The 13,545-nt window shown below is 39.0% G+C and overlaps 1 protein-coding gene across 4 annotated transcripts in view; it reads right to left on the reverse strand.

Annotated features, from left to right (window-relative positions):
• Positions 1-13,545, reverse strand: part of LOC126168779 (synaptosomal-associated protein 25) — a 405,535-nt gene that overhangs the window by 14,820 nt on the left and 377,170 nt on the right. For all 4 annotated transcript variants that reach the window (XM_049920588.1, XM_049920585.1, XM_049920586.1 and 1 more), the window contains 2 exons: positions 3,057-3,174; positions 1,762-1,890 (listed from right to left, as the gene is read on the reverse strand). In XM_049920588.1, the coding sequence (XP_049776545.1) occupies positions 1,762-1,890; positions 3,057-3,174 (247 nt within the window). The remainder of the gene's footprint in view (positions 1-1,761; positions 1,891-3,056; positions 3,175-13,545) is intronic.

Below are 13,545 nucleotides of genomic sequence, written 5' to 3' on the forward strand. Positions count from 1 at the left end.
CTTTTGATATACTTAATTTTGATACAGAATTTATTCGTAATTGTATCTTGTCTTAGTACCACCCCTCCAGCTACATTCATTATTTTTTTAACTTACCAGCTACTACTGCACATTCATCAGTACTAGCATCCAATTTATATGTAGATGAACAGTCCTCATGTTATTTCCTTCTACTGACCCTATTTTCCATCAAGAACAAATAACTCTTTAAATGTATCTTGGCCTTGTTGAAAGGATCTCATTTTTCTTGCTAGCTCACTGATTAAGCAAAGTACTAATGCAAATATTAAAGTAATACAACTTAACCAAATCCCAATATACACTCCTGAAAATTGAAATAAGAACACCGTGAATTCATTGTCCCAGGAAGGGGAAACTTTATTGACACATTCCTGGGGTCAGATACATCACATGATCACACTGACAGAACCACAGGCACATAGACACAGGCAACAGAGCATGCACAATGTCGGCACTAGTACAGTGTATATCCACCTTTCGCAGCAATGCAGGCTGCTATTCTCCCATGGAGACGATCGTGGAGATGCCGGATGTAGTCCTGTGGAACGGCTTGCCATGCCATTTCCACCTGGCGCCTCAGTTGGACCAGCGTTCGTGCTGGACGTGCAGACCGCGTGAGACGACACTTCATCCAGTCCCAAACATGCTCAATGGGGGACAGATCCGGAGATCTTGCTGGGCAGGGTAGTTGACTTACACCTTCTAGAGCACGTTGGGTGGCACGGGATACATGCGGACGTGCATTGTCCTGTTGGAACAGCAAGTTCCCTTGCCGGTCTAGGAATGGTAGAACGATGGGTTCGATGACGGTTTGGATGTACCGTGCACTATTCAGTGTCCCCTCGATGATCACCAATGGTGTACGGCCAGTGTAGGAGATCGCTCCCCACTCCATGATGCCGGGTGTTGGCCCTGTGTGCCTCGATCGTATGCAGTCCTGATTGTGGCGCTCACCTGCATGGCGCCAAACACGCATACGACCATCATTGGCACCAAGGCAGAAGCGACTCTCATCGCTGAAGACGACACGTCTCCATTCGTCCCTCCATTCACGCCTGTCGCGACACCACTGGAGGCGGGCTGCACGATGTTGGAGCGTGAGCGGAAGACGGCCTAACGGTGTGCGGGACCGTAGGCCAGCTTCATGGAGACGGTTGCGAATGGTCCTCGCCGATACCCCAGGAGCAACAGTGTCCCTAATTTGCTGGGAAGTGGCGGTGCGGTCCCCTACGGCAGTGCGTAGGATCCTACGGTCTTGGCATGCATCCGTGCGTCGCTGCGGTCCGGTCCCAGGTCGACGGGCACGTGCACCTTCCGCCGACCACTGGCGACAACATCGATGTACTGTGGAGACCTCACGCCCCACGTGTTGAGCAATTCGGCGGTACGTCCACCCGGCCTCCCGCATGCCCACTATACGCCCTCGCTCAAAGTCCGTCAACTGCACATACGGTTCACGTCCACGCTGTCGCGGCATGCTACCAGTGTTAAAGACTGCGATGGAGCTCCGTATGCCACGGCAAACTGGCTGACACTGACGGCGGCGGTGCACAAATGCTACGCAGCTAGCGCCATTCGACGGCCAACACCGCAGTTCCTGGTGTGTCCGCTGTGCCGTGCGTGTGATCATTGCTTGTACAGCCCTCTCGCAGTGTCCGGAGCAAGTATGGTCGGTCTGACACACTGGTGTCAATGTGTTCTTTTTTCCATTTCCAGGAGTGTATTTATTTCTGTTCTTACTTTGCAATGTAACCTCCTTGTGGACCAAGACCATTTCGGTCATCCATGACCCGCTGTGGCTGGTTGTTGACTACTTTGCCATCATCATTTCCTTTCCAGGTACCTTCATCTTCTTTGAAAGATGCAGACCTACAAAACAGAATAACAAATAGTGACTCTCCTCCAGCAGCCAAAATGCACAAATTTTTGGTTTGTTTAAGGTATGCATTGTAACACACTAATATTCTTAAATATTTTGGCTAGAACTGTATTCTGAGTAACCAACAAAATTAAGCAAAGTATGTACACCAAAACTAAATTTTCGCAAAAAGAGATCAAATTTGACAATAACAAACTTTTTACAATATATGTTCGAAATACTCCACTCGGCTGTCTTTATTTATGATGTTCACATTTATATTATGTTATCAACTATTTAGCTACTTGACTGCATCCTCTGATGTCCATCAGGCTGCCCAAATCAGTTGCCCATACAGTATTTTGAACAACTCAGGTATCATACACATAAAAGCCTCGATCTATTACAGATGAGTGGTTGCAAATCACGTAAGAGAGAGAAACACCTGTACTGAGCTTATAGCTTGCAGTCAGGAAAAAACATTACATAAAATTGCCAAAACAGAAGGCACACAATGCACAACTGAAACAATCTAACAATATCTTGCACATTAGGGGCTAAACAGTGAGTCTATTGGCTCTAAACAGCTGATACATTCAATATTAGATTGTGGCACAACACAGATGTGGAACTTTCATAACTCTGTAAACACAGGGAAATAAATTTTTATGTGGTACACATGTCCCGATGGTCACAAAAAAGTAACATATTAACCATGCAGTCACAGGTTCATACAGGATAGCAGGTTTCATATATTAAATCCTAAGTTCTTATATTTTCAGTTGGCTTGTACAATGCATCTTCCATGTCTGCACTAGTTGTGTTGTTCCAAGAGCTTTTTGGCTTATTGGTTTGGACAGACATATAGAAATCTGTGGATGGAATTTTATAGCTCTGAAGTCTATAATGTACTACAAATATTATTAACCTAATAATGACACCCAAGCAGAATATTTCAAGTCTATATCATTACTACATACAGCTGAATGCTGTAGCATATCATCTGGAAAGATGGAAGAAAGATATTGCATCATTAACATTGGACTGCAGAATCTAACAGTGCTATTCTTTATTTCTTAAAAAATAATTACATGTTCCAGGCTATACTTACAGCTAAAATATTGAATGTTTGTATAAGAAAAATTTCACTTTTGGTTTCACATTTACTATTACTTACTTATTGCATGGTAACACACAAAGACCACAACATTTTTCCATGCCTGTGAGATTCTTTTCTGCTTCTCGCATATCAGCATTGATCTGGTCCATCCCCTCCTCAATGCGGTCCAGTTGCTCTGTAGCAAATTTTATGGCCATTAATTTAAACAGGTTTGAAATTAACATGGGAATAAATTTTATTCAGTAGCATAACTGACTTCATAGTGTTTCTTTACTTTATGTACTGCTTATTTATTCTATTTCCTAAATAGCAAAACATTCCAGTATCTTAGATGATAGCCACAATGGGTCTACAGCACTTTTAATGAATAGTTAATTAGTATAAAATGCACCAGTGGCTACGAGGGTGATGGTGTAGGCCTACTTTTTACAGAGGCTTTAATTCCTTATTTGAACATTTTAGAGTTATGATAAAATAAGGCCAAAAGCTTATCATCTACACATCAAAGCTATTTAGTAGTTTATGAAGATTGCACTGCCATGATACCCAACTTATATTAGAGTGTTTTCTTTAGTATACAGGGGTGGACAAAAATATGGAACTGCAAATACACAACACATTACCATGCCAAATACGGTGTAGGAAACCCAATGGCATTCAAAATAGCTTCCAGTCACCTCAGAATGGAAAAATACAGGCCCTGAATGGTTTTCAAGGCAATGTTATTCTATTGTTACTGCAAACTAGATGCAAGTTCAGGTAATGATTGAGTAGTAGAGCGATCACACGCCCTTCTCCCCAAAGCAGACCACAAAGGTGCAATAATATTGAAGTATGGAGATTATGGTGGCCAGGGAGGATGTGGCAATTAATCCTTGCACCCAAAAAACCATTCCTGGATGATATGAGCTGAATGAACTAGGTCCCAATCATCTCTGAACATAGCACAACCATTGGGGAACAAACACTGTATCACGGGATGGACTTGATAAGACAAGTGGTCACATAATCCTTGTCAGTAACATAGCTTGCAGAGTGCCCATGATGCCCATATAATACCATGATATGGCTGAGCAAATCACCATCAAACCACCACCATGTTTTACTTTGGGGAAAAACTCTACCAGAAGTAGGAAACAGTGTGGAACTCAACCAAATGATTTTTATCCATTTTTGTGAAATTAAGGTTTAATGGCTTTAACATCATATTTTCCTGTTACGAGCTTGTGCACTACTGAGGTGTGGTTTTGAAATTGCAACTTGCCCTGAAATTGCCAGCTTATGGAATTCCCTTTGTGTTGTTTTGGTGCTGACAGGGTTCATAAGTGCGATATTCTGTTTTTGTAGTAATTTTGCTCTGCTGTCCTCTTATTTTTTTTTTTAACGGTCCTCTTCAATAGCTGTTTGTCACTATCTCTCAACACACACACACACACACACACACACACACACACACACACATTGTGTTTGAGCTGATTTTTTCCACTTTCCCTACACGTGGTATAAATCTTCAATATGATGCCTCTTCAAGCAGATAACACTTTGGCTACCTCTAGTCACATTGAAAGTCTCTTAGCACTGACATAATGCACTCCCAACTTCATGGAACACTATTCTGATTATGACAGACACTTGCAATGTATTGAGGACATTACACAGCTGCAGTTAATGGTGAAAACAGGACACTGTGCATGCTCGACTAGCATCTACATATATATTTAAGCATTTCTTGCGATGTTTCCATATTTTTGCCCAACCCCTGCAATTTCAGCAGCCAATAATTACTAGGCCATTAGTTTTACCTCTTATATTTTAACTACTTATGTAGAACTTGTGTGACACAACCATAAACAACATGTAACATTTCTGTAGTCTCCCAGTCAATTAATAGGTGTGTACAAGTGAAACAAATGATGGTAAGGTACAGATGTCTACGTGAATTCACACATCAGGTCCATCTCACTCAAAGAAGAGCTTGCAGGAGGCAAAACATTCTTATGATGGACATGAAAGTATTGAAGATAATCAGAGAAGTTGTGTATAAATTTCATGCAATTTCTATAAACAATTTTGTCATGAAATATCTGGGCCAAGTTTGTGGAGAATACCCCATCATCAGCTGCCCAGTATGTCTGATGTGCACTCTTTGTACATTGCCAATATTGCATAAAATAGCAAATTATTTTACTGTGAAATGCATTTGCATTTGAATCACAAGGCCATCTATAGTTTCTCATTTAACCTGGTCAATCTAACAGCCACAGTGTGGTCACCTTTCACCCCAATAATATTCTCCCTCTTTCCCCATATTATGAGTTTATACTGTTCATGGAGCTAATATGTCTCTGTACTGACATTATATTGCTTTAAATATAACAACCCAAGTTACCATGGACTGTTATTTCCATCACCACAACTCCTGTATCACTTTATCACGTTCCTTGCAAAAGTAATTTCCACCTCTTTTGTCACTGTTTCTCACAGGGTCTTGAAAAATATATTTTGTTTTTAAAATTTCTAACCACTGTTTTTGCTTTCTTCAATGGAAGTAATTTTTATGTTTTTTTGGGTGCTGCATATATTTATTACTTTTTTCCAACATATTAACCAAAGTTTACCAACTTTGACTACAGATACTTTAGAAATTTTCTTCGTTCCTTTTTATCTCACACTTGACTGTATCTGTTACGGTCTTTTTTTCCACGGTTCTAGTAGAATATCTGTTCTGAACTCGTTCTGGTGTTTGTATTATTGTGTAGAATAGAATTCAGTGTTTTTTAGTTGCTATTGGAGGAAGCCTTAGGCAAGGTAGTGATAACTGCTTATGTATCAGAATACGTCCTCAATATGTGCTACTCTGCAATTGTCCCTTCTATTAACATGCGACAGACAACCATTCACACCCACTTTATGATTCTAATAAATTCGCGCCTATTGCATTTGATTCTTACTCTAACTGGGGGACGACAATTTGTTTTCCATACATGAAGATTGGTGAACAGTATTACTTGGCACTATTAATTTGCATGTATGAGTGAGGAAGTTTGATGCTTTTAGTCTCCTATCAAATGGTCTTGTTATTGCTCTGGACTGATTTGAGCTAGTTTCCTACACGAAGTTTTGGAAATTGATCCTCCTTCACTGATCATCTACTCTAGTGTTTAGAATTGTTTATGTAATTTAACTGAGTTTTTTAAATGTGATTTACCAATCCTGCAGTTTTCTTGTTGTGTGTTTTCTGTTTCTGACTACATTACATTGGCAGCATATTAGGCATATGAAGTAATTAATCAACAAAGTAAAACTTAATTGTTACACCAGTCAACAGTTGAATAGTAAAAATAATGGCATGTCAAAACAAAAAAGCATAATGAAAACCAAAGAAATCAATGTATAAGTGAAGTGTGGTTAACAGTGTAATGAACTTTTAGGAGTAAAGATAATGTGTTATTTTCTAATAAAAAGAAAGTTGCACGCCAAAAATACCATACAAAATTAAATGCCAGTACTGAGAAGGATGTGACAACAATACATTTCATTTACAAGTGTGTGTGTGTGTGTGTGTGTGTGTGTGTGTGTGTAGGGGCAGCCCAATATGCAGTAACAAAAATGAAAACACATTTACCAGATTGCCCATGTAGCTCAGTTATTAGGGTTTCTTCCATGTACTGATGTGTGTATGAACAGTATCAAATAGAGATAGAGATAGAGATAGAGAGAGCAATCTGTCTGTGTAGGGTACTCATGAGCTGCTTATTAAATGTATAATAAGTGTAATATACTGAGGGAGATACAGCTATGTCTTAAGCTGTTATAATCTAGAAAGAAATAGTAAATGACATGACATGACGAAATTTAACAACCACAACATGAAAATTTTTCAAATCCCAAAAGATCTAAGTAAAATATATTGAGAAAATGAAACGGCAGACAGTCACAGTTAAGCTAGATATTAGTTTGCACTGTTGGCTATTTCTGCAGGTTTGAATGGAGGCCTTAACAATTATTCTATTGCAGTACAGCATTAATGCGTCTCTTCTGTGTAAGAAGACATTTGTTTACTCTCATTAACTACACAGAATGTCAATCCCCCTATAACAATGATAAGCAATAGATAACTTATCAGTATACTACTGATGCTCTTGCTCTACCATTAGCACATATTCTTGAACCAGTAAATATTTCACCACACTTTCCTGTATAATACTGCTTTTTTGTCACCCACTGATGACACCCTTAAAAACAGGCATTTTCTTATCTTGGCAGGTGATACTGTAGATGTTTCATTAAGTGGAATATAACAGTTATAAAGCAAGTTATGCAGTTCAGTTTTTACATTAAGAGCTTACTCCACTGTGCAGAGCTATAGTTTTAAGGAAATTTTACATTTCACTGACAAATCAAGCTTCCAACACACACATTTCTAGAAGTTAGCTACTAAATAAGCTACTACTTTGCCATTTAATATAAGTACTAGCAGTTATTCAATACATCCGATACATTCAAAAAGAAATGGGTCAGAGACTGTAAACAGAAAGCCACTGGAAAGATCAGAAGTTCATAATATTGCCTGCTGAACAAGGTGCAGACCCTGTAATAGTGCTAAGGTCTCAAACTCACCACTAAAGGGACATGATCCCACACCCACATATGTGATGACAGAGCAAGCATACATGTATGTCAACCGTTCACCACACTTTACCATGCTGGAAACAGTGAAATGAAAAGTTCAAATAAGAGCAAAGGGGCATAGTGTATTTCCTAACAGTGGAAGAAGTGCGGGAAATGAAAATTCATTGAAGAATCATCCAAATGTATGGAGGGCACTTTATGTCCATCGCAATGATCAAATCAGAGAAAGACATATGTCGTTGCCCAATGACGCACAGTCTCAAAAGCCAGACCACATTACTGATGCCATGAAGTGTCATGAGGACAGACTGAAATTTTGCAAAGTGTGAACAAACAAGTGCCTCTCAGTCTTAAAACAGAACAGCAAGCATGTACAACAGGGCCTTCCTTTAATGTGTGCGTCATCATATCAAGGAAGTAAATGGATGCGAGATGTGGTGTCATCACTTCAAACCCAAGTCAAAACAAACTTTTCAGTGGAAGCAGGCAGTGTCACTGCCATGTAAAAAATCCAAGGCCATCCACATATATGAGGGAAAGGTTATCTTCACCTTCTTTGAATGAAAAGACCCCCTCTTATTGACTTCCTGATGTATGGCGTAAAGATTAGTGTGCAAAAATAGTCTCAAACCTTCACCCATTCTGCACAAATTGGCCAAATTGAACCGACCAGAGCAACACACCCGCAGTGTCACCCTGCTCTACGACAATGCAAGGACCCATACAACAAATGCAGTCAATGTGCTCCTCGAGAGATTCTCACTCACCCTTCGTTCCATCCAGACACGTCTCCCTGTGATTATGCCATTTTTTGGTGAGGTATAGAAAGTTCAGAGAGGCAAATAATTCATTACTGATGAGGACATCAAGCAGAACATTCAGAACTGGTTCACAACACACCCTCAAGAACTTCACATGTGACCATTTACTGCCTTATGCCACAGTGAGACAAACGCCTCAACAGTCCTGGGCAATATTTTTAGTACAAGTTCCTGTTTACAGGCCTCCAGCTATTTTTTTTTTATTGCCCTCTCATATAATAACTAATATGGAAAGGTATTTAAGACTTTTAAAAAAGGAATGCCTACTATTTTAATTGAAACAACTGTAAAGAGTACATGTATAGAGAGTAGAAACATAGGAGTTGAAAAAAACTAATTTCTTCTGAAATAGTTAAAGTTAATCCATAGCGGTAAAGCAATAAGAAAACAGTTTGCTAAAATGCAAAAAAAGGAATTGAAAGTCTTGTTCTGAATATGCATAATCAGATTTCTTTAGAGTAAACAGCATGAAATATTTGTTACTTTGTACTGTCATTCTAATCTATCTGCAGACCCTTCACCATAAAAAATGTAAAGCACAATATTGTGTAGAACATACACAACACTGGGCTTTTCATTTATTATTATGCCGTTTTACCAAGAAGCGCTGGAAGAATCAGTTAACAAGAATCTATATCATTTTTATACCACAAGCTTGTGAAAATTACGTTCACCTTTAAGGTACTGTTTTGTTAGTAAGTAGATTTATAAATGCAATTACGATTCCAGCTGCAAATTTTGCAATGCGGTAGTAGTTAAATTGTAATAATAATAATAATAATAATAAAACAATGAAAGTTTTCTACGTTATTGCCTCCTCCATTCTACTTACGATATTTTACATTGTAATCTGAATCGTAACATACCTTCCATATACAGTCAGAGCTGTTTGCTGGACTCAGTTGACACAGCCAGATAAATCAATTCTATATTTAATCTTAAATAGTTACTTTACAGTACCTCTGAAGCATCAGTATACTGTAGCTCTTCATTTACATTTCTACTTATTCAGTTTTCACAGTTCTTACAGAACTGCACACGTCATTTTTTCCCCAACTGTATTAAATGTTTGCCTCTTGCACAAAGTACTGCATAACTTGACACAAGCTGTCACCAACAACTATCACTAGAGTCACTACCCACTCTTCTCGTACAATACAATTAAATCATGGCAGTGTGAAAGTCTGCAGTTGCCTTAAAAATATTTCCACTGGTGCAAACTAATTTTACAGTTTTAATTTTAAAGTATCGACAATATACACATACGGACATACATAACTACCTAACTAGGTAAAGCTCAGCAAAGAAATCAGCGAACTAAGTTGTTTTATTGTGTTCCATATATCAGCTTTCAACAGCCTCTGTCTTCTGAATGACTAAAGAAGTAGCTAGCCTATGTCATCTACAGCTGCATCTAATACATGCTCAACTCTTTACACACAGATCCCTCCTACAGACTACTGTGCTTGACCTGGCATTTTGGGATATAAAATATTCCAGTTCCCATGAACAATAATTTATATATGCTCTCTTTATAAACAGAAGTGCATCTGAAACTGATTAACAAATTGAATGTTATTCAGAGTAACAACTCCCATAAGTTAATATTCTTCTGCAACCAGGTTAAGCATATGTAATCTACCACTTCTCGACTATAAGGCACAAAGACAGTACAAAACTGATTGTTCACATAAAACTGTGTGGCAGTAATGAGTAAACTGTGCACAGCAAAGTATGTTTCTTTTTAAAGAAATGACTAGAAGAGGATACTACAAACTGAGTTTTACAAAAATCTGAGAGACGGTGTGGGCATATGGTGAAAACTGTTGAAATGTTTAAATGTGCTACATAGAAAGCTTGAAAACAAATTTCAGTCGAACATTAAATCGAAGCAATTGAAATTTAAGCAACGTATTGACAACTATAAATGCAGTCTTCTTTTACATACGGTACATTAAATATGAAGTCTTCACAGAATATCAAAAGCCACAGCAAGAAAAATAATTCTTGCTTTACAGTAAGGTTCTTCCGAAAAATAAAACTTCCCACTGCGGTATACGGCAGACACTAATTTTTCTTCCAAACCAGTTTAGCTAAAAGGGATGGTAATACTAACTATGAGATTGGACCAAAGTGATGTGAAGCTTTTTATGCTTCTGAGCTTATATCTCATTACACTATCAGAAACAGTAAATGTCATTTGAAATAGAGCTACATATTACACATATATACGCTGATAAAAATGCTACTAGTAAACCAGGATGATTACTGATCATTTGTAGTACACCATAGTGTAGCTAGCAGCTTTGTCTCGCCTGATGCAGGCGCAAGTCACATTTCAAATATCTTTAATTTTACTATCTCAATCCAACCATAAAACTGTAACTAGTCGTGATGTTTTCTTATCAGTATATTTGACTTCTCTGTTCAATAGGTAGCAAGGGAAATGTTTTCACAATGTAATACGCAAATGTGTAAACCACTTTTTTATGAACAAATGCAATGGACAATAAAGTAGATCATAGCAGATATTTTATATTCCAAGCAAGTGACTATTTTTCTATGTCAAAATACCTTTTCAAAATGGTATAAGGTGAAGTTAAGACACAAAGAGGTGTAAAAATGGATGAGGAGGAATCGAACACTTGCTCCATGCATCCTTTAACTGCCTCTTTTGTCAGGTCACCAATGACAGATCCCTGTCAACTTCGGAAGTATATGAATGGAAGTACCCAAGTTAAGTATCCATTCATACAGTGCAAACATTGCCCAACAGCCTACAACACTGACAATTGCTAGTCTTTCAAAATAAAAGAAGGGGTAGATCAGCAACAAACAAGCTGCTGTGTATTTATTTCACAACTCCAATACAGAATTTTGCCTAAAGAAACTTGCTTCCTTACATAATGGAGTAGCGATATAGCTTATTTCCACAAACAAAGAACTTTTGTAGGTTCACAGAGTTTTTATCAGAAGAAAAAATATTTCTTCAGAATGCACATTACTTATCAGGGAATATTGTGCTATGTGCTATAATGTGGTAGTAAAGAGGGAAATTAGGACACAGACGTGCCACACCCCACCTCGCCCCAAAGCCAGCATGTCCATTATCTCCCCTTCCACCCCCCCCTCTCTCTCTCTCCCCCCCCCCCCTCTCTCTCTCTCTTTCTCCCCCCTCTCTCTGTGTCTGTGTACCGGCTACTGTATTCAGTGTAGGTGCAGGGACAATCCCTCCCTCCCTCCCCCCCCTCCCCCCGCCACACCTGTCCACATGCAAATACTTTTACATGTACATTGTGTCAGCTGGTGCATTCAGCCAGCACACCGGCCATACAGATGTATGCGTATTTATATGTACTGTAGTTCAAAGAGGATTCGTCCAAGAGCTAATGAAGTTTTTGTTGACTCAATGCCTCTACTATTCAGTGAGTTGTAAACTTTATCCTACATTACTTACATTCTGCCAGAACTTTCTGTATAAATAAGCAGCTAGCGTTATTTAAAGGAACTCTTAACTGAAATGAGGACTACTGAAACAATTGGAAACCATTTTCTAAATATTGATGGTGGTGCTAGGTGGTAGCTCACAGATAATTTATCATAAAAATTGAGATTGTAACTAACTGGATCAGTCATTACATGCTAAATATCAAATACCTGAAACAAAACCAAAGCATATGCTTCCCACACACAGTAAGTTTTAAACATTCCACTTTCAAATGAAATCCTAATCTGTCAGTTGTCATTTTTGTAATTTTATACAAACGAAAGTACAAGAAAAGTTACAGAAAAACTGCACATGGCAAACGCCATAAAATATTCCAGATATACGGTCATAGATTTCAAGAACCTTCCAAAAATGATAAATAGAAAATAACAAATAATTGATGGTGGTTAGGTTTGAAATGGTGACCTGCAGCATGTCAGCCAGCAACACTAACCACCGCATCCCACTGATTGCATCAGAACTTGTGGCACTGCTGCTTCTCCTAGTGAAACAACAACCTGCTGTTTCACATGTCCTCACTGGAGCCGAATAAAGGACCTTTGATTTAGATCTCATCTTGGGTCCTCCCCATAGCGGCCCTGGTTGATCCTCGCATTGGCCATGTTGTTACATCCTCTTCACTATGGTGAGCATGAAGGTAGACCCTCCCATTAACGCTTCACGATTGTCTACCTAGTTTCCTTTAATCCTCCCATCATCAATCTGTACAGAGGACATGGATGACACATCTGCACATTTATCTTCTGGATTAAGTGTCATAATCCTTGATATGCAACATACGACAAGTGAGGAATAATCTGATATGGTCCAAAGTAGCACTTTTGTAGCTTCTCCCATAGGCCTACTTTCCACAAAGGCATAAAAAATCCATACAAGTCTCCCAAACTGTTTTTCACTGGCTGGTATTTAGTGTTATAATGCTCTCTCTCTTTCTCCTGGGCATCCAGGGTCAATATACAAGCCAGCTGCCTTGCTTGTTCAATCCTGGTGATGAGGTGTTTCACAATCATGCTGAGTACTTCCAGCTGAACGGGGACAGTATCAACTGTCATTTTGGCCTCATGATCATGGAGCAGGAAGAACTCTGTGAAAGCTGTAGTGTCTTCCTTTGCTGTGTTGTATGCAACTGCCACCATGGGCAATATTGTATCCCAACTTCTCTGTTCAATACCAATGTTCACCAACAGCACATTTGCTAACTTCTTATTAAAACATACTATTATCCATCAATCCACATTTGTCAGCTTTGGGAACCTACCCAAGAAATTAATTCCAATTTAATGGAAGGGCACTGCTGCAAGAGTGATTGATACCAGAGGCCTCTAAGGTAATTGTGGCATGTGCTTCTATTACTGGCATTCTTTGCAGTGGCACACATGGCATCTAAGAGATCGACAGAGACATGACCAATGATACGTGTGTCTTGTTCACTTTAGAGGCTTCAGCAACGTCAGATAACCAGGAGGAGGAGTGCCAGACCACATATAAGCTGGGATGACAAGCAACCATTTCCACAACATAACATCACACTTGAATCCTCTTTCAGTTGGTTCGCCTTTTTTCAGGACTTCTTAAGCTTTCAGCT

The sequence above is a fragment of the Schistocerca cancellata genome, chromosome 1, assembly GCF_023864275.1.
Source record: "Schistocerca cancellata isolate TAMUIC-IGC-003103 chromosome 1, iqSchCanc2.1, whole genome shotgun sequence".
In the NCBI taxonomy this organism is placed as follows: Eukaryota; Metazoa; Arthropoda; class Insecta; order Orthoptera; family Acrididae; genus Schistocerca; species Schistocerca cancellata.